We start from the raw sequence: 21,534 nt of genomic DNA, 5'->3' as shown, positions 1-21,534 counted from the left end.
GTTTGCTGGCAAACAAACAAAGCAAAAAGCCCTAAGTGCAGCACAGTCTATTAAAAGAGACAATGTACTAGCTCTGCGTCTCTGCCTCTGCCTCTGCCGGCGATTTAAAACAAGTTTGCTCAACTAGATGATGGCAGCGTCAGCAGGAGAAGCGGATGCAGTAGGAATAGCAGTAGATTTCCATACTTCATTTCCCGAAACTACACAAACAAGCTCACTAACACATACACACAATCTCGGCGGCATTCAAAATATTTGCCATTTAGTATTGCATAAAGCATAGCGCGTGTAAAATTCATAAATCTTCGCTGCCACCGTTACTGCTGCTGCATACCAGCATGCTGCGACTCGTTTGTTGCACGTTTCATTTGTCAAAAAGGCTTAGGATATTTATTGCCAGAAACGGGCGGAAGCTGTTCCTACATACAACAAGTTATTGGAATTGCGAGAAAAGACAAGACCTCTTTAAAGATATCTTAACAACGCTTTTATAATTCCATAAATCCCATTTCTATACCCTCTACCCAAAGAGGAAATAGGGTATACTAGTTTTGTGCGAAAGTTTGTAACATTTTTTAATATGTTTAATGTCTATTTTTAATATCATATTTTAAACCCGAAGAAATAAAATGTAAGCTGCTTTTTAAATTTATAGGGTACAAGTTTTTATAGCCTGTACCCAAAGGGTGAAAGGCTATACTAGTCTTGTGCGAATGAATGTAACACACAGAAGGAGGCGTGGCAGACCCCACAAAGTATATATATTCTTGATCGGGGTGACAAGACGAGTCGATATAGCCATGTCCGTCTGTCCGTCCGTCCGTCCGTGCTGCATACATACACGTATATAAACACGCATAGACACGTGATGTAAATGTAAAACTGTACATAAAGATGTCTTCTATGTATGTATTAAATAAATTTTCTTAATTAATTTAATACATTAACTAAATTTTTTAAATAGTTTAATTTTTTTTAATATATTTTTCTTAATTTTTCTTTTTTGTGGAGAGTACAGGCTATTTTAGTGTCGGGCTTGCTCGACTGTAGCGTTCTATCCTGTTTCTATATTGAGGACAGCAAATTCAATAAAATATTTAGTTTTCTAAAATTGGCCTTAATATACTATATATAGCGATGATAAGCAAGTGAAGAAAACTTCAGTATAATTTTATAAATAATCTCTCGTCAAACTCTGCTCATAAACATGTGTATGTCTCTATCAGGGACAGTTCGGCTACAATTGTTAATGAAAACTCCCAAAATATACGTCGGTGCCACAAAACTTCGAAAGATTTCAATTTTTCGAACTTCCCCTCCAAGCCAGCTGTCAGCAACAGCTGACTGTCGACGCTCACATTTGACTGACTAGTTCTGTAAAAATTCTGTAACGCACTCAGCTGTCAGAAACATTTGACCGATTAATTGTGTTTAAATTCTGTAACGTACTATGTTAAATAGAAAACAAATATGCCATTTGCATTAATATTAGCCCGCGAGCATTTGCGGAAATGCCAATTAATTTCTGTGGAACCGATAATTGGTTTTGAGGCGAAACTTTGGCGGAAGAGATTTCTGTGACATCCCTGATAGATTTCTAACTTTAGAGGATGTTCTAGAAAAAAGTTTCACAAAAAAATAACGAAAATTTTACGTTAGGCTCCATTTATTCATACAACTCAAAAGCAAAACTAACCTAAAATCATTGGGTATTCGAAAACTGAGCAATTATTGAGGACAGAATATGTAGAGGAGTATATCAAAATTGACTGATTATCGTTATATTTGCAAACATATGACGAATTAATGCTGTGTGCGAAGACTTTTTTGATGGCTCGAGAGATTTTTATCTTCATTCTTATCTTAAATAACGAATGATACTAAGTGCATTAAAGAAAATTGTCAAATAATAAGTATTAAAGACGTTATTCTGCCTGTGCCTAAACTTAATTGATTCACTGTTTATTTCCAGCACATTATAGTTGCATCGAATGGCATCAGTGGAGAGCTGTGTAATGCGCTTTCCATAGCATTAATCGTTCCCGACGCACACATGTGTAGGTTTGTCAGATCTCAAAATTATAACTGACTACCTAGAAAAAGAACAAACAGCAGCAGCGACGGCCATGGCAATGGCAACACAATTTTTTGGCAAGCACACAACATATGCGTCCCGTTGATAAATAAAGTTTACAAATAATAATAATAAAAAAACCAAACACACACACACACAGGGCCCACAAAGAGACAAACAGTCAGCTGGAACGACGTGCAAATGCCTGGCAACGCACCCGAGTATGTAAACAATGACGCTCTGGGCAGGCTCGCTCTGCCTCCTGGTTCTGGCTGCGTTGCAAGCAAGGGAGGAAGGGAGGGAGGCGGCATACACATATGGTCTGGTAATGTACACAGACAGAGGCAACTCCCCAATGAAATAGTTTATGGTAAACCGCAATGCGAAAAATGTCACCTCTTGGCAAAAATGAGCAGAGCAAATTGAGCAGCGACGAGCAGACAGAGACATTACGCATAGGGGGCCTGCCGAAAAGTTCTTTGGCAATGGGACTGGGAAGAGGAGGGCACGGTAGTTGTCCAAGCAATTGCGAATGGGTGTGTCTAGAGTCTTGCAAAGACAAAGCGGAAGCGGCCTATTGGGCACAACAGCGCCATTGTCGCCACAAGCGGAAATGAGCAAAGTTTGCAAAAATGGCACTTCTTACCAAGTCAATACAAATAGAAAGAAATCACATGGACATTTTCTTGCACCAACACCAAAAAATTACAATCGCTGTTTGTATTATTTACATTGTATTAATAAAATTAGTTTAGTATTTATACGATAGAACCTTGCCTTAGCCTAAGTTTGCTCCCTGAGTTGTAGCACCTGCTTCACAAAAACGTTATGTGTCGCTCCCTGTTATCCTAAGGACCTCGTAGCGGTGGTTCCGTAAACTCCTCGTTCTTTGAATCACAACGATTGTCATCCGCTTGGGTGGGCAACACATCCTTAGCAAGCTCAAGCAGCTTGTCTAAGGGGCATTGGAACTCACAGCCAGGCACTGTAAGTTTCTGCGCTGGTGCTTTAGGATTATTACGGAAGTAGATCTCTATCCAATAGTCCCCGGTTTCTTTGTTCTTGTGCAGCTCAAACAGAGCCATGACCGAATATCGCGGCAGCTGGCGTTCCCAAATATTGAGCGCAGAGAGAATGTTCACCACAGTGGAGTCGTGTCCGGTGTAGATAAAGAGTTTTCGCTTCTCCGGCTTTATGGTTGAATTACGTTTCTGTTGCATTTCATCGAACATCTTCCTAAGGAATGGACCGGCCTTGATTTTCTGCATCTCCGGCGTATACACGTTATAAACGTAGCTTTGCTCAGTGAGGAACTGCATCTTCTCGGGAAAATACTCTTTTGTCCATTCTGGCAGCTCAAGGCCCCATTCCTGCTCGGCCAGCAGAGTTAAGTACAGCGATTGGACATCTTCCGGCTCCTTGAAACTAAGACCCGTATGCGCTTCCAGCTCCTTATACATCTCCAAGTAGGGCTCTGCCTCAGCTTTTACCTCAGGCAGCTCGTAAACCTCATGTAGAGCCTCAAAGTATCGCGGACAAGGCGTACGCACCAACAGCAGCTAGAATTATATAAAATAAAATCATTATAAAATCATTTTCATAGTTAATAGTCTAAATCAGAGTAAACGAAAAGTAAGTACCACTTTAAGATCGTTTTTCTTCATTTGTTGAAACAACAAAATCAAATTGAAACAAATTCGCGCTCTATACACAAAAAAGATTGTAATTAATTATTGTAATTATATATTATATTCAAAGAATTTTTGTTTAGAAGTGGAGTCTTATTGTTCTCTTTTAATTAACAAGTTTCTTTACTATTTTATTAATTTGATTTCAAACAAACCGGGTTAGAGATCTGTTTTTATGGTCGTTGCATGTTGCTAGTATCACCAATACATGGTCTCCAGCTTACCGTATCTTCATCCAATGCCTGCGAGAATATCGGAATGGGCTGCCAATTGTATTTGCTGTTCCACTCCATTGGGGTGCCTTTAGGTGGGAAGAAGCTAGCCAGGACTGTCTGCAAAGTCATGTGGGTTCGCGGCACTCCCGTCGCTTGGGCATGCACCAACTGGCAACAAGAAATTGAGTGATGAGCATCAAGCGCAAAGAGAATTACAATTTGTAAACAACCGTGCAAACAGACGCTGCCTGGGAGACAGATAAAGGAGCGGTGTTGGCACCGACATGTATGAAACAACAAGATTGGATAATAAGCCCTCCGACTTGAAGAGGACAATTTGAATGATACGCGCATTAGCGCTTCGGAGAATCTGGCGACTCTAACTTGGGTACTTTTTAAGACTCTGGGTTGGTCAATAATACACATATGTACACATGTATGTACGTATGTATATAACAAACTCGGAAGGACTTTAATGAATTTTATCAAGAAAATGAATACTCAGCGTGTATCACCATGATGTTGTTATCTCTGGTATGGTGTGCTTTATATGAGGATCTCTTTTACTTGTCTGGAAGAGGGAGAGAGAGAGAGAGAGAGGAGCACCACAAATAAAAATTGCGCTTCGCAACATGTTTCTACTGTCGCAAGCTTTCACCCAAGAGCTTTGAGCACGTCTTCCAGTCTAGTTGTTTCACATTAGCGCCGCTCTCGCTTTACTTACATCGGGGCTGTAGTAGGGGGCCAGGAATTTGCCATAGCGCTTTCGCAACCAAGTACCAATGTTGAATAGCTCGCGTTTACCATTCTGAGCGTTGATTTATTGCACGCAGCACAGCACAGCAACAGCACGTGAGACACCAAGTTAGCGGGAGTTGTAGGTAGACAGCGAGAGAAGAAGAGAAATTTCAATGTTGCATATAAAATAATAAATGCCTTGCATTTTTGCAATTGCATAAACATATGCATGTGTATATGTTAATGCATGACAGACACACACACACACACACACACACCCTCTTACAAACCACATATGAAAAAGAGAGAACTTGTGAGTATGAGCGAGACACACGGCAAACATTTGCATTTCAATTTATTTAAATGCTTTGCTGCTCTTCTCTCTCTTTTTATATTTTTTGTTTGGATTTTGGTGGGTGGGTGATTTTGTCTGCGGCAAAAGTTTTGCTGCAACTTTTTCTACTCACTAACATTTGTAACTTGTCCCCATCCAAATGGGTAGTAGGTCTCATTTACATACGGATCCTTGGGATACGTGTCTGCGGGCGTGCGCGGTCCATGTCGAAATACCTGGTGAGTATTGCAAATTGTTCGCATAAATAGAAGGATATGTACAAATGTATTATATACAAAACTAAATTTTCACTTTTGATGGAACAAACACTCTTTAATGAGCTTTAAGCTAAGGTCTTTACCTAATTAACTCAAAGCAATCACTCAACCCTCACGCGACTTGTGATTACTATGTCGAGCTAAATAGCTGATAATGCATATCAACGAACGGAACGCTCGTGCGACCCGTCGCAAGCATGTGCCATCAGAAACTTTAATACAAGTACTATATTCTTATTCCGCCGTGCTAGTCATGCACGGGTTGACATTTTAACGTTACGCTCACAGATTTTGCGGAAGTTTTACAACGTCGCACTGCGATTTATTTATAATTACCGAACTGATAAGCTCGACGGATTGAAGGTCAGCGGTGTCTGTTTTGTTTTGAGTTCAGCGAGTTTTGATTTGGCTAGTAAACCCATTTAGAATAAATATACGCAGTTTTGGAGGCCTCATTTGAAATGTTTGTATACAGGTTTTTCTGCTGATGAGACATCATGAAGTCGAGCTATACCAACTCATCTAGCTGGTTTTTGTATAGCACAGCTGTAAACAAGTGGGAAGACTATGGCATGTATGTATCAGAAATCAAACCTATAAAATTTGTTTGGTTACACTAACATGAACTTGTTTAACACACAGACTATGCTATGGGTAACGTGAATTAGTTAATTAAATTCTAGCAATATGAAAAGTGAAACTGATTAAGAGTTATTTCAAGGTCTATGACATACATTTGTAATATTTCAACCCTTTTTGTTTATACGTACGATGTAAGAAGACAAATACATATATATATACTTGTAAATGTTGATCTGTTGTGATCAAGATAAAATCATATGTTACATATTTACGAAAATATAAGTCACATTTGTAAATAAACACATTTATCCCATTTTTGGTAAAAGTATTAACAGGTAAGTAATAAGAAAGACTTATTTTTAAATTAATAATATCTCTGCATTTGTATCAGTTATAGAATCGTTTTCGACCATCGACCGTAAAAAATTTATTTAAGTTAAGGAAAAAGTCTCATACGAAACATACATATACAAGTATATCAACAAAGTTGAGACAAAATTTTTCGGTCCTCTCTCTATTTTTGTTATATTTGAATTGAAGGATAGTTGCACATCTGCCTTTTAGCTTTTATAAAGTTTTTTCAAAGATTCAATTTTAACTTCTTGACCAGCTAACAAATTTAGCTACTGCTGTGAATATTAATTTTTTGTAAGTAAGTGTCATTTTAATTTAAGTTTAGTTCCATCCAGTATGTGTAACAACATTTACAAGTTTTTTACACAACTGGCTAGATATTATTACTTTAAAAAAGAATTACACAATACCCACACGAAAATAAAGAACATTAATCATCGTACGTGCCGCAAGAAGTATTACAATTTAGAATAAAATTGAGCTAAATATTTTCGAATAGTGAATACACTCTTTGAAAATAAGCATTGGGTCGCTGAATATAGTACAAATGTTTGTTTTTCTTCTCAATTAAACCTAACCAGCGTGGAGAACATGCATTTCATTTTAACACTTGAATAAACTCAATGGCCATAAAATGCCAATAAAAAAAATAATAAATACTTGTGTTTAATGCAGAGGGTTAGTAAATAATTGGGCGCGGAATAACATTGCCAGCTTTAATCGAAAAGATACTGGGTCCAGGATTAAAAAACAACAACGTTTCGTTTAATTGCTAGTTTTGTTTAGAAAATATACAAAATTAGCTGAATAATGATTTCCCAAGACGAGTGACTAGTTTGTTATGAGTACCGATTAATCTGTATCATCATAAATTGCCTTTTCATTTTACACATCAGTTTTAACTCCATTAACTCAACAATTAACTTGATAGTTACAATACAATATTTTTTTAACCGATCACTGCGAGACTCGAGCGCGTATTACCTTCCTCCGCCTCTAATACGGTTCTACTGTTTTACAATTCGCGTTTAATAATACATTTTCAAGGTCTATTACACGTAGCACAAAACGCGCTTATCGCTCGTCATTCGACAGTAGGCTCAGCTCAGCTAAAACGAACTATGTATAATATTATATAATTTTGTGCCCCCATACAAAAAGCTAATGAGTACACTATTCAGCAAAATCGCGCAGTCCATTTGGATGAATAGGAGGGAAAAATAACTTTAATCAATCGAAACACTTGGAAGCAATTGTAATCTTTCATGATATTACAATTTTATCACTTTTTTCGCATTATAGAAAAATTCTAATTTTTTTAAATTCTCTATCAAAATGAGCACACCCTGTATGAGAATAATTGGATTGTAGACATTTTTATCAACTTTCTTGAAGAGTTCAAGGTTTGATTTTGTTTTGATGAAATTCTAATCAAAAGAATATTGTCAACATAACCGACATATAGTATCTACTACACATTTGCAATACACAACTGAATCTCTAATTGTTGTGACTTATTTATTTTAAAGCTATATATGGTAACTTGGAACTGAATATTTAAATATTTGTTTACCATATCTTAAGCCCATCCTTGATGGGAGTCTGCTACTCCTCCAAATAGATTCTATATGGTAAAGTTTGTCAGCCATAGTTTCTCTATTTTCCCCCACTTGGCTAAATCTGACGTAGAGTGTAATTGCCTTGGATACTTTTTTTTGTTGATAATTGTCTGTCGAATGGCGAGTGGCGACTTACCACATGCAGCAACTCAAGCGTAGACTCGTCGGTGCCTGGATCGTTGAGCTTGCCCGAATTAACCGTCGAGTGAGTAAAACACAAGATCAGCAATGCCACTGCAATTAGCCCGCCCGTCATCGCTAGACAATGCTTCCTATTGGAATGCGAACGCGGCATTATAGTAGAAGCGCTTTATATGGCGGGCTCGACTGTTGGCCGCGGCAGCTTTTACGGGCTGCGGGCTGCTCGGCGGCTGGGCGCTCAATGCTGGCCAAAACAAACACACGCACACACAACTTGTTCTTTTAGACGCTTCGTTTTGATTATGCTTAATATAAAACCTCTTAATTTGCAAATTATCAAACTGGTTTCAGTTTCTGTTTCAGAACAAGGCGTTCTTTCATCTTTGTTGACTGATTTGAATATCTTAATGGCACTCTATTTGTCTTTTCAATATAATTTTTTATCGTGGCCTTTCTGGGCAATTACCACTTTATCTGTTGTTATCATAAATTCTTATTTGTCAATTATGTACATACATAGACACATACATACATTTCATAATTTTTTTGCAAGAGAGATTTGTCGATTTTGGAGTTTGCTTGTCTCTCTATTGTCATTTATTATTGTATTTATATTTTTTGACACGCTTCTACGTTGGCGTCTCTTCTTATCAACACTGCCGGAGAACGGTTAGCTCAGCTGTTTACCCAAGCTTCAATTTCGACGAACTGTTGCCATAGCTCCGATGTTGCTATCATTCCATGCTTTAATAGTTCATACGTTTGAATGTATGTAGGTCCATTTGTATGTATGTATGTTATGCCATATGTCTTTTATCGTTTCATTATCGCTAAATGCTTTCGTCACCGTCGGCGTGGGTGTCTATGCTACTCAATTTCTACTCAGCTCACTCGCTAGGTGTTGCTCTCGTTTGTGTTGTTGGTATTGTTACTGCTATTGCGGTGCTGTTGTTCTTGTTGTTGTTGCTGACTGTTGCGTGTGTGTGTGCGTGTGTGTGATTCGCCGTCTATTGTGCGTTTTGTCTGCTGTAAGCTGAAGCTCAGCCAGTATTTGATTGTGCGCCGACCACAACAATGCCCAATCGTTTGAGGCGTTTCAAGACGCGCGCGGCTCTTTAATTTATAAAACACACATTAATATACTTACATATACTTATAAACATGAATGCATACTCGTACATACAGAATATTGTTTGGCAAAAGCCGTTTTAATTTATGCGCGTCGAGATTGTCTGCCGTAATAAATCTTGAATGCTACCCCGCTGCAATCGAACATTATGTTAATTACTCATTATGTTTTAATTGAGTCGCCAATTGCCAAAATTAAATTCAATTTGGCCTTTGTTTTTTGTTTTAATTGTTTCACTTGCGTAACAGTTTCACGGAAGTTACTTTCTTTTCTCCCAATCTGCCTTATTGTAAGCCAAATGCCAATTGTACGAATAAAAGTGACATGCATTTCATCTGATCAGATCCGGGCTACTGAGGACACTTTCATTGTTCAATAAACATTGTTCATTGGTTAATAAGCATTCCCTACAGCTACATATGTACTTACATACATACATACATATCTATGTACCCATATGCGGGCTACAATCTTAACATATGTATGTATGTATGTAGTTCAGTCAGGAAAACAAGTTTTTATAAAAGCATACTAATTGGCTTACACAAATTAAGGTCTTCAATATGTAACCAAAAAAAAACCATAAAAAAAATATAAAATCAAGAATTATCTACGTTTTATTTGGAGCTATGCTTGCGGGTGCCCCGACTTTGAATTATAATGTCTGTCCGTCTGTCCGTCCGTCTGGATGAACGCAAGGATCTCAGAAACTATAAAAGCTAGAATAACCAAAGTTGGCATCCAGATTCTCCTAGGTCCGAGTAAGGACGAGTTTATGTTTTTTTTTTTAATTTTCCCCCTTCCCCCGCTACAGATTTTCAATAGCGTCCACATTTCAAATGCTTCCTAAACCAAACTTTGCACACATAATTAATATATAATTGTCTACTGTTGTGTAAAATTTTATTCAATTCGGTCAATTCTAAGAAAAGTTATTAGCAAAACAAATTCTCGCCAGTACAACCCCCACAAACTGCAGCAACAAGTTCGCTCTTCTTCTTCCTCTTTTTGCTGCTGCTATGGGCGCATATAACTCAGTGACGGAAGTTTACCTGGGTACAGGGTATTACACTGTCGGGCTTGCTCGACTGTAGCGTTCTCTCTTGTTTTAATATTAATATAACAATGAATATATTTATGTATGTATGTATATATGTATGTAGTACTCCAATGTGCATAACAATAATAGAAATTTTAAAAATTTAAGAAAATTAATAAAATCAACGAAATTAAAATAATACTCAACTTCTTAATAACTTCTACCCAATCCCACAAAACAGAACGAAGATATTCTACATTTTTTTTCGTTAATAAAACTAATTAGTGACTATGTTTTATGATAATTGGTCAAGTTGAAAGGAAGTTATAGCCGTAAATGTAATCTCTGCCATAGCTCAGCCCACAGCTGTTGTTGTTGTTGCTGCTTTATACAACTCTATACGCACATGCTCACACACAGAAACGCGTCGAGATAGATACAGAGTATTTTCACTTGATTTATTTTGTTAATTGATTAGCTATCATTATTCTTCTTCTTTATACTTCTGCTATGCACCCATATAACAACGCATGTACAATACTTATTTTGGGTGCAGGGTATTTCACTGCCAGTCTTGCTCAACTGTAGCGTTGTATTTTGATGTGCAATAGTATTAACGATTTTTCTAACAATGAAACAAGCATACATGTATGTACATACTCAAAAGGGTAGAAAAAACATCGACGCTTGTGATGAGTTGCACGATCAACTTCCTGTGCTAATCAAAAACAAAAAAGAAATGCTAGAGTCGAGCGGATCTCAGCTCTTAAATACCCTGTACCCACTCCCTAAAAAACAAATTTGTAATATTTTAAAAATAAATTTTAAGGAAATTAAATTAAATTAATACATAAGTGAAGACAAATGTTTATTTACAGCTTGAAAAGCATACATTTAAATCAAAATCGTGCCTATGCGTGTTTTTGTGCGTGTATGTGCGCAGTACGGAATTAAGTCCAAGCTGAGCTTAGACAGAGATTACATTTATGCCCATAACTTTATTCATAATTGACCTATCGTGGTGAAACTTAATTACCAAATTTAATTTCGAAATTCCAAGAAATAAATTAAAAAAACTTGATCTGCCTAGGGCTAAGGGGAACCTGTTTGGTAATTCTAGCTCTTGTCCTTCTGCGATCCTTTCGGTCATACAGACGGACAGTCGGACATGGCTAAATCGACTCGTCTTGTCATCCTAGTCGAAAATAAATTTACTTTGTGGGGTCTGCCACACCTCCTTGTGTGTGTTACATACATTCGCACAAAACTAGTATACCCTTTTACCCTTTAGGTACAAGGTATAAATACAAAAAAATTTGAAAATGGCGAATAGGGTGTAGTACAATCAACACTAAATCGCGGACCGCACTTCTACTATACTTTTAATACACAAATTTGATTTTACAAATAAACTTTTTTTCGCGACTGTTCTTGAGTTTGCCGATAAATCTATCCGAGCTTAGATTTATTTTATCAAAAAGATACGTTCCTGCTGAGAAGATAATTGTACAAATGGAGCTTTTAAGAATTACTATAAATTTTCCATTTACATCTTAGTTCTTATATACAACGAATTCAATCCAACCAAAACGCTATTTCTATCATTACTAACATTGCATGAGATTTAAGATTGGACTTGGTTGCAGGCGATATGGCTTGAAGCGTGCAAATCAATCAAACACATACGATCTTGTCAAATCATACTATATAAATTATTTTCTGACAAATTTAATTGCTAGATTGAGATTGCATTTTTATATAATCAGAATCGTTTATGTAAGTATATGTTTATTTAGGTATATAGACTCCATACGGTTAATACTGCATCTCTAGTTATATTCTTTGTCCTATTTGTGATAAGCGACCCTCTCCCCATTACTTGTGCCCTTGGCGCGACAAAGTTGTTCATAAGACCCATCTGGCAGCACGTGTTCAGACAGCTCCAAAAGTTTCTCCAACGGGCATTGTTTAGCACAGCCAGGGACCTGCAACTGCTCAGGCTCCCCCTCAGGATCATTCTGGAAATAGATCTCCACGAAGTACTCTCCAGTATCGTCATTCTTATGCAGCTCGAAGGCTATCAGAGCGGAGAAACGTGGCATCTGAGGCTGCCAGACACCAAGAGCAGACAAGATGTTCGTAACCGTCCAATCGTGAGCGCAGTATAGGAACATTCGTCTATCCGAGGGCTCTAAATTTCCATTCGCTCTGGCCTGCATTTGCTCATACATGTGGTCTAAATAAAAACCGCCTTTCAGCTTCCGCAACTCAGGTGTGTAGGCATCATACAGATATGACTGCGCTGCCAGAGGCAACATTTTATCTGGATAGTAATCTTTGGTCCAGTCGGGCAGCTTGAGGCCGTAGTTTTCTTGGGCCAGGAGCGAGATAAAAACATTGGTCACATCATGTGTGTAGGTTACATTCAGGCCAGTCAGTTCGGTCAGCTTTTCTAATAGATCTGCATTCTGTTTATGGAGCATCTTCACTTCCGGCAGATTCAAAACTTCCAGCACCGCCTCATCGTAACGTGGACAGGGAACCTTCATTCGCAGGCGCTATAAAGAGGAAACTGTGATAAGTTGGGTTCTCATATACACCCAAGCCCATTTGGCCCAACATACAATATCCGTTTCCTCAGGCTCAGCAAATACGGGTATGGGCTGCCAGTCCAGCATTAGATTCCACTCCATGGGCGTGTTTCTGGGCGGAAAGAGACCTGCTAGCACCATTTGCAACGACATCATAGTGCGTGGAGACGTTGTTGACTGTGCATGTAACAACTGAGAGGATAGTCATTTAGTATAAATATTTCCAATTATTCCTGGGGAGAAATATAGGTCACATAGCTTACATCGGGAACATAATAGGGAGCCATAAAATCCTTATACCGCTTTCGGAGCTGCTTGCCGATTTTGTAGAGCTCAACTTTCGCATTCTGGAGTAAGTAGGCATTAGTTAAGTAACTTACTTATCTTTTGATATTTACTCACATTGGTCAAAGCGCCCCAGCCATAAGGCTGATATGTTTCATTAATATAAGGATCGTTCGGGTAGGTGCTCACAGGTGTACGTGGCCCATGACGAAAAAGCTGAAGATGAAGAGCAATATATGAAGCTTTTAATAAAAAACAGCAAAAACTAAGACAATATAATGGGGATAAAGATATAGAAATTATCAGGAAAAAAGACTAATCGAAAGTAGAAATTTGATTTATCCCTGATTTGGCAATAAAATTGTAATCTTCAAATCTTTGAATCTTTTTTTACAAAAATATTGTGCGACAAAATGCTCTTAAAATACACAAATTCTCTACAGTGGAAGAGCTAAAATATTACAATTTAAAATTTATTTTATAGTGTAAAAAGGAATATATTAAATAAAGAATTAATATTTCGTATGCCAACAACAACATTCCCAATATATAATTTAGTTCCAATATTTTATGAAGAGAACAGTTTCCATACAAAAACTCTTTCCAAAACAAATCGTTCGCCTGACAGTTACATAATATACTTGTACTGATCCCAAATGCTTTGTCTCGACAGAATGCTTGTGCACACCAAAAGATCTCGTTCTTATTTAATTTTGTTAAAATATAAGCCAAATTCAAAATCTTTTTTATAAAAATATGCCGAGTATCGTAGTTCGATCAGAATATTTATAGAGTCACAAATGCTGACCGCAAAAACAAAAAGCCATTGACTGTACCTATAAAAGTAACTGCAAGATCATGAGTTACATAACCGTGTCCGTACTATATCTTTTTAATTAATTACTCATTTCTACAACAACATTCTCTACATGGAGTTTACTTCCTAAGCCATTTTAGACCAAAAGTTTTTAATTTAAAAACATTTCCTGGCTTCACCATCATCGCATAAGCACGATTTAAAAAAAATATCTGCAATCGTAAAATTCTTTAATAGTGGTCATTTGCATTAAAAATGCCGACCTGCCGAGTTATGGCCAAACTTGTAGGCCAATTCGCAACATAATAATAAAAAAAGAAAAATTAAAGAAAAAAAAAACAGCGGTTCTAGCTATATTTGTTTTAGTAATTGGACAAGGTCGGTCTCTCGCCATACATACTACACAATACTATACATATGCGTCGGCTTCAATGCGATAGCTTTAAGTTTGTGTTACTTTGAAGCAGACAGGCAGAATTGCGATTATGATTCATATAGTCTTGCTGATCATATATGTACATACCTATAACTTATATAAAATAAGTAAAAAGAACATAAAAAAAAGATGCCCTTACACTTCTTAGCAAATGTTATAAATAACCTTTTACTAGGATAGTATTTTCGTTTAGATTAAGCTTTCTGTGAATTATAGAATGTACAAGTACTTCACTTGTAAAACCCAGTACGTAATAATCAATAAAAGTGCCGGCTACTTGCACATTTTAGAAAGGATCCACTGACTTATGCATTTATTTAAGTTATAATTTAAGGTTCTAATTACCACATGCACAAGCTTCAACGTTGAACTGCCATTGGATTCGGTTTCATTGGATCCACTGGTGTCGTTGCCACTTTGATTGTCCTCCGATGCCAAAACCACTGTGGGAGACAACTCTCCTACTGGCACTATTGCCGCCCTGCCGGCCGCAACACAAAAGCAGCTGACTATTAGCCAAGTGACTGGTGAAGGCGTCATGATGTCAAACTTTTTTCCAGTTCCCAAGACTCGAGAGCGAGCTCCAGCGCCGTTGGCGTTTGCGAGTCTAGTGATTGTATTAATAGAATTCGAGCGGCTTTTAAATTGCGACTACGTCGAGAGCGCAGGCGGAGGCGAGTCTGTGTGTAGTGAGAGCTAATGGTAGACTTCTACAGAGACTGGAAGGCACCGTCGCGTCGGAGGGGATCAATCAAAAGCAAAATCAGAATGGCCACCAACAACAAGAAGGCAGACAGTGCGCACAAAAACCCCAAAAATGTTATTTAATAATCCAAAGCGCCTCGGGCCGAGCAATACAATGCACATTAATTATAAGTACGTGTACAAGTACGCTGAAAATAATTCGCACAGTGTCAGAACTTTCACCAATTTGTTGAGTTTAGGTCTGTTAATTTTATTTGTGATTCTTCTATGAACTGCCACCGAGGCATACTGCTGGTTTAATACTGCTGAAGTAAACTGAATACGAGTATAATGCAATCAGCGCACGCCGCCATTTTGATCGATTGGACGCGGCGGCGGTTCCACAAAATTAGCGCCGTGCGCTCGACAGCGCTGCTCATACGACTCGTTGGGCAGCACATCGTCACTGAGCTCAATTAAACGGCTGAGCGGGCACTGCGCTGTGCAGTTGGGGAGCTTCAGTTGCTCCAGACACCCGAACTCGTCATTGCGTAGATAGATCTGTGAGCAATATAGTATACAAGTATAAATCGGCAGATTCTCGGCAGATTTCTCACACAATCTCTCTCACCTCCACATAATGCTCGCCTGTCGCGATGTTTTTGTGCGTCTCGAATATGGCCATCACAGCGAATCGCGGCATTTGGCGGCGCCACAGGCCCAGGGCTGACAAAATATTGCCCACAGTCCAGTCGTGTCCGGTGTAGATGAACATGCCACGATCCTTAGGCGCCAGAGTGCCTGCGCGCTTGGCCACCATCTCGTCGTACATTTTGCGCAAGAAGGGACCACCCTTGATCTTCTGCATCTCAGGCGTGTAGGCGTTGTATACATAGCTTTGCTCGGCCAAAAACTGCATGCGCTCGGGAAAGTATTTCTTGGTCCATTCAGGCAGCTTGTAGCCAAACTCCTGCTCGGCCAGCAGGGTAATGTACAGCGAGTTGACATCCTCAGCACTACCCACGGGCATGCCCGTCAGGTTAGTGAGTTCTCTGAACATTTGCTGGTAGGGCTCTAGCTCGGCGAGCACTTCAGCACGCTTGAATACCTCCTCGCGCGCCTCAAAATATCGGGGGCACGGTGTACGGACCAGCAGCAGCTGTAAATACGCACTTGTAGCAGAAATTTAGATAAACCGTAAGATTGGGGTTGACACATACCGAGTCCTGGTCAAGAGGTTCCGAAAGAATTGGAATGGGCTGCCAATTGAACTGCTTGTCCCACTCCATGGGCGTTCCTTTGGGCGGGAAGAGGCTCGCCAGAACTGTTTGCAAGGACATGAGAGCTCGTGGCGAGGCGGTTGCCTGGGCATGCAGATGCTGCAATTGAGTTATCACTTAGACAGGATTCTCGTTAGAGGAATGCCACTTACATCTGGCTTGTAATAAGGTCCTAAGAAATCGCCATAGCGGTACCGAAGCCATCGGCCCAACTCAAACAGCTCTCGCTTGCCTTTCTGTCGATCGAAAATATAATACATATATAGTATACATACTCGCAATATGTTATGTAGTCAACGACACGTAACTTGACTGTATGTATTGTATTTAAATGAGCCTCGGTGTTATTAATTTGATTTTTAGCGCATTTGATTAGGCACTTATTAAGTATGCTAATTACGATTAACTTCATATAAAATAAGCCATGTGTGAACTTAATTGGCGGCGAATAAATCATGAGTTTCACTTAAACACTAGGGAGGCCGAATTTGAATTGTTCTCTGGAAACCTAAGTACCAGAGCTAATCGGAATCACTCAACCCTTACATTTGTCACATGTCCCCAACCAGTGGGCTGGAATCCGTCTCTTAAATACGGATCGGTCCGATATGTATCCACGGGCGTGCGTATCCCATGGCGGAACACAATGTGGACCAGTTCCAGCGTGGACTGGGTGGTGTTGGGGCGCGTTTTGAAGCACTTGCTGCGCAGCTTGGTGGACGACACGTCCTGCGAGGACTTCACCACACTAATGGCAATTACTGTGAGGGCCACCACCGCAAGACCGGCAATACCCATCGTGAATATTTGAGTGCGCGTCAAGCGTGCGAATAACATCTTGACAAAATTCTGGCTTATATAAACGAATCGAAGCAACCGCCCGCGACCGGAAACAAATGTGCCTTAATTGAAGCCGTAAATAAAACACGCTCTCGCCTCAAACCCAAGCTAAAATTGAATTGTCAACACTCCGAGCTGTCGTGCTTTTGCCAGCGCTACTCAAGTTGAAATAAAGCTCAAGCGTCTAGACTTTGGAAAATTTAAAGATAAAACTTCGCACCTAACGCGTTAAAAATTGCGTCAGTTGAGTGACGTTGACGAGTGACGACTAACTTCCGGGGAGGTCGGGCTTTCCACTGAACTCGGCTTAAAACTAAACCAATTAATTCGCAATTTCATCGAGCTAGGCAATAATTTTGAGCGTGTGCCTGCGATTTGCTTTTTGTAAAACCCCAACGATTGTTGCATGGGCCCCATGGCACCTCTGTCTATTTATAGCCTTGGCAGTGCCGCCCTCTTGACCAACCAGTTTGCAATTTCTTCGCCATAGCGCCCCAGTTGTAATCGCCGAGATGGCGACTAACGTGACACACAGTTCAGTGGCTGCGATTGGTAAAGCCAGCCCTCCCCCCCCCCCCACATACACACCCCCCTTCCAAAACTATCTCAGACAATAGGAGTGCGCGGCTGTTGATTGTTGAAGCAGTTGCTTGATTGTTGCCGCATATGTGCACATTTTTAGATTGTTTACATTTTCAGCACAGACAAACGTACAAGCCTACATACATACATAAATAAGTATATATACTATGTACATTTATGTATAATACTAGTATACATCGTGCATGACGGCAGTGCTAATTATTTGTTCTGCGCCGAGTGAACTTTTAACGCAAACATCGCGATACTAAAAAATATAAGTAGATAATAATAAAATGTTAATACGATAATTGCAGATAATGCTTTATGTATTTTGTTTTATTTAGCGGTTAGTTAAACACAGTCTAGATAATTTGGCTTACGATTTTTATGCCCAGAATGGAGGGGTATTTACATGCATATGAGTAATTCCAAAAACCTTTCAAGTTTGTTCATTTGCATCTTCGTGATGCTGCGGAAAGGCCTACAAAAGACACAGTTACCATATACCGATGTGGAATTTAAGAAGTGCACTTAAAACCCAAAGAAATCAGTCAGGAACTCTTACAAATACCGAAATTTTGTGGCAATAAAGTTTTACAAAAGTTGAAGAGATATAGACATAGCTGAAAAAACGAACGAAAGCAAAGAAAAAGAAGGGAATTTAAAGGTTTCTTAAAGTAAACATTTGCATTTAACATTATTATAAGACGAAGGAGGGCAAAGAACAAGAAGGGAATTTAAAGTTTTCTTAAAAATAAATTAATATTTTCATTTAATTTGTTGAACTACAACAACTAATATAGTATATAAAACCGCCCCATCAATTTGCATCTGGATTGTGTCGACACTTTTTTGTGCAGTACAGAGTACAAACAATGCACCAGCAATTGAAATTAAATCGTTTCTTTCATCGCACAGTATTCTTGAGGAGTTCTCTTTACTACACATATACTATATACTATAAGATTAGAGCTTATTCCGCTCTCATATTGACAAGGTATGCAAAAACAAAAACAAGCAAACAAATTATATAAAACTGTTCTCCCTCCTTCTGTGTCTAGCCCTCAGAGTCTCTATTTGTACGTACTAAGTATACAATACATCAACAACTGCTCGACAACTTTTGTGGGGCCATTATATACTTGTTATTGTTGTTATTATTGTTATTTGTGATTTGGCGCAAACGCTTATAAACTACGACATGGTAAGCCAGTTGCTTGTCAGCACACCAATTTAAAGTGGCTTAGAATGTGGCTAATTGGGAACGCGCACCCTCCAAACGCGTTGAAATTGTTGTTTTTTTGTTTCCGTTTATAATGGATAATTAATAGGACCGTTATGTGGTGTCGTACCGGCCTTTGTAGACTTCCGAAATATGCAATTAGTAGAACTTTTTTTATTTGTGTTTTGTTTGTCTACAAAACATAAAATTCGCACTAAATGTACAGCGAAAATAATAATGGGCAACAATTTATGACTTGTCTGTAGGTACTCGTACGTATGCGCATACATAGTCTTGAACTTTTGCCTAGATTTTGTTTTTACAAGTTGAAATTGTATAACATGATTGCTATATCAGCATGGACACACACGTACATACATATTCAATAACATATAGACGCGTGCTCACTACACACCGTTCACTCAATTCACGCAATTGCCATTTGAATTTCATCAGAAAGATTAGCTTATTTATTATTATTATTACTGTAATCTTCTACTACTTATTAAAACAAAACACAATCTATTTGATATAACATTTGATATATAATTTGGTCATAGCTCTCCCTTGCCCTACTGTTTTGATTTGTGTTGTTTTGAATTCGTCGGTTCGATACATCGTCTTCGAGTGGTTTTAAAATATTCCAATTGAGATTAAAAAACCATTTCGACTTTTTAAGAGACATTTAAAGATGTTCGCCCATCGTTCTATATTCAGTAATCTTCTACTATAAAAATAAGCACAATCTATTTGATATAATATTTGATATATCACATTTCTTTTGCTCTATAATTTTGTTTTTTTGTTGTTTTGAATTCGTCGTTTCGATACATCGTCTTCGAGTGGTTTTAAAATATTCCAATTCTATATTCTGTAATATTTTACTATAAAAATAAGCAAAATCTATTTGATATAATATTTGATATATCAAATTTCTGTTACTCTATAGTTTCATTATTTGTCATCGAGTTATGTCGTCTTCGAGGGGCTTTAAAATATTCCTATAAAATATAAAATATTCTATTGAGATTAAAAAACCGTTTCGACTTTTTAAGAGACATTTAAAGGTTTTCGTCCATCATTCTATATTCTGTATATTCTACTATAAAAACAAGTAAAAAAGCTAAAGTCGGGTGTCCCGACTTTGAAATACTCTGTACATATGTTTACAATAATTATAGAAAATAAAAAAATTAAGAAAATAAAAAAAAAAATTTGATCGATTTTACCTCTCTCGGTATTCGAACTCACGTAAAGGGTGTATAATTGCACATTTACATAGCAATTGCGTCTGTGTGAGTGTATGTATGCCTATGCGCATCTATTCGTGTCTGTGTAAGCATTTTCAACCAAACAGCAACATCAACAGCCGCGGGCAGCGCTTGAGCAGCGCTGCAGCAGCGCTGCATCAGCAAATATATTTATGGCTATAACTTCTTGTTAAATCGGTCTATCATAATGAAATTTGGCATACGGACACATAATAACCAACTGGGGGTATTTCCAAAATTTTAGTTCGAAATTCCAAGAATTACGAGAGTTACGATTTGCGGGGTAGAGGGGGGAGGGAGGGGAATTCCAAAATATATATTTTCTGCGTATTCACATAAGGCATCTGGGACTAAAATTTTGTGTTCCTAGGTCTTATAGTCTCCGAGATATAGGCGATTATACGAATGGAAAATCGGGAAAACCCCCATAGGGGGGAAGTGGGGGGGAAAATCAAAAAAATAAAACAAACTCGTATAGAATACACACATAACGCATCTTTGTGCAAAATTTGGTGTCCCTATCTCTTATAGTCTCTGAGATCCAGGTGTTCATACGGACGGACAGGCGGACAGACAGACAGGGCTAGATCGACTCGTCTCGTCATGCTGATCAAGAATATATATACTTTGTGGGGTCTGCCACGCCTCCTTCTGCCTGTTACATTTTTCAGCTCCCGCAAACCTAATATAAGTACTCTTGTACATTTCATGTACAGAGTATAATAAGCACAATCTATTTGATATAATATTTGATATATCACATTTCCTTTGCTCTATAGTTTTGTTTTTTGTTGTGAATTCGTCGTTTCGATATATCGTCTTCGAGTGGTTTTAAAATATTCCAATTCTAAATTCTGTAATCAATAATACTATAAAAATAAGCACAATCTAGTTGATATATTATATATCACATTTCATTTGCTCTATAATTTTTATTTTTTTTTTATAGCCTGTACCCAAAGGGTGAAAGGCTATACTAGTTTTGTGCGCATGTATGTAACACACAGAAGGAGGCGTGGCAGACCCCACAAAGTATATATATTCTTGATCAGGATGAGAAGCCGAGTCGATATAGCCTTGTCCGTCCGTCCGTCTGTCCGTCTGTCTGTCCGTCTGTCCGTATGAACGCAAGGATCTCAGAAAGTATAAGAGCTAGAATAACCAAACTTGGTTTCCATATTCTCCTAAGACCGAGAAAGTACGAGTTTGAGTTTTTTTTCGATGCACCCCCCCACTCCCCCGCAATTCGTGTTTTTTTCTTATAACTTCCGTAATTCTCGGAATTTTGAAATCAATTTTGGTAGGTACATCCAGTTAGTACTAATGTGTCCGTGT

The 21,534-nt window shown here is 38.4% G+C and overlaps 3 protein-coding genes and 1 long non-coding RNA gene across 6 annotated transcripts; 1 reads left to right on the top strand and 3 right to left on the bottom strand.

Moving 5' to 3' along the window:
• Positions 1 to 2,788: 2,788 nt before the first annotated feature.
• LOC115634464 (venom acid phosphatase Acph-1) lies at positions 2,789 to 8,177 on the bottom strand. 3 transcript variants are annotated; one of them, XM_030532190.1, is made up of 5 exons: positions 8,019 to 8,177; positions 5,187 to 5,285; positions 4,702 to 4,785; positions 3,987 to 4,145; positions 2,789 to 3,633 (listed from the first exon to the last, which is right to left on the bottom strand). In XM_030532190.1, exons 1-5 carry the CDS (start codon positions 8,175 to 8,177, stop codon positions 2,923 to 2,925), a joined length of 1,212 nt encoding a protein of 403 aa, XP_030388050.1. In that variant the 3' UTR covers positions 2,789 to 2,922. The 3 variants fall into 3 exon arrangements, with proteins under 3 accessions (XP_030388050.1, XP_030388052.1, XP_030388051.1); XM_030532192.1 differs by lacking the exon at positions 8,019 to 8,177 and adding an exon at positions 5,411 to 5,677; XM_030532191.1 differs by lacking the exon at positions 8,019 to 8,177 and having other exon boundaries at positions 5,183 to 5,203.
• On the top strand, positions 5,227 to 6,110 carry LOC115634467. The gene is made up of 3 exons (XR_003996439.1): positions 5,227 to 5,288; positions 5,803 to 5,901; positions 5,970 to 6,110. It is a non-coding gene; the product is annotated as an uncharacterized LOC115634467 (long non-coding RNA).
• Positions 8,178 to 11,903: 3,726 nt separating the features above from the next.
• On the bottom strand, positions 11,904 to 15,138 carry LOC115634463 (venom acid phosphatase Acph-1). Its single transcript, XM_030532189.1, has 5 exons — positions 14,666 to 15,138; positions 13,185 to 13,283; positions 13,046 to 13,129; positions 12,816 to 12,974; positions 11,904 to 12,749 (listed from the first exon to the last, which is right to left on the bottom strand). The coding sequence occupies exons 1-5, from the start codon at positions 14,858 to 14,860 to the stop codon at positions 12,039 to 12,041; spliced, it is 1,248 nt and encodes a 415-aa protein (XP_030388049.1). The 5' UTR covers positions 14,861 to 15,138; the 3' UTR covers positions 11,904 to 12,038.
• A 112-nt stretch (positions 15,139 to 15,250) lies between these two features.
• LOC115634462 (venom acid phosphatase Acph-1) lies at positions 15,251 to 17,244 on the bottom strand. The gene is made up of 5 exons (XM_030532188.1): positions 16,831 to 17,244; positions 16,437 to 16,520; positions 16,225 to 16,383; positions 15,636 to 16,163; positions 15,251 to 15,565 (listed from the first exon to the last, which is right to left on the bottom strand). The coding sequence occupies exons 1-5, from the start codon at positions 17,119 to 17,121 to the stop codon at positions 15,362 to 15,364; spliced, it is 1,266 nt and encodes a 421-aa protein (XP_030388048.1). The 5' UTR covers positions 17,122 to 17,244; the 3' UTR covers positions 15,251 to 15,361.
• Between the last annotated feature and the right edge of the window lie 4,290 nt (positions 17,245 to 21,534).

The sequence above is a fragment of the Scaptodrosophila lebanonensis genome, unplaced genomic scaffold (assembly GCF_003285725.1).
Source record: "Scaptodrosophila lebanonensis strain 11010-0011.00,11010-0021.00 unplaced genomic scaffold, SlebRS2 tig00000001-arrow-pilon, whole genome shotgun sequence".
In the NCBI taxonomy this organism is placed as follows: domain Eukaryota; kingdom Metazoa; phylum Arthropoda; class Insecta; order Diptera; family Drosophilidae; genus Scaptodrosophila; species Scaptodrosophila lebanonensis.
The sequence above is the reverse complement of the archived record's forward strand: the minus strand, read 5'-3'. Positions and strand labels throughout refer to the sequence as shown.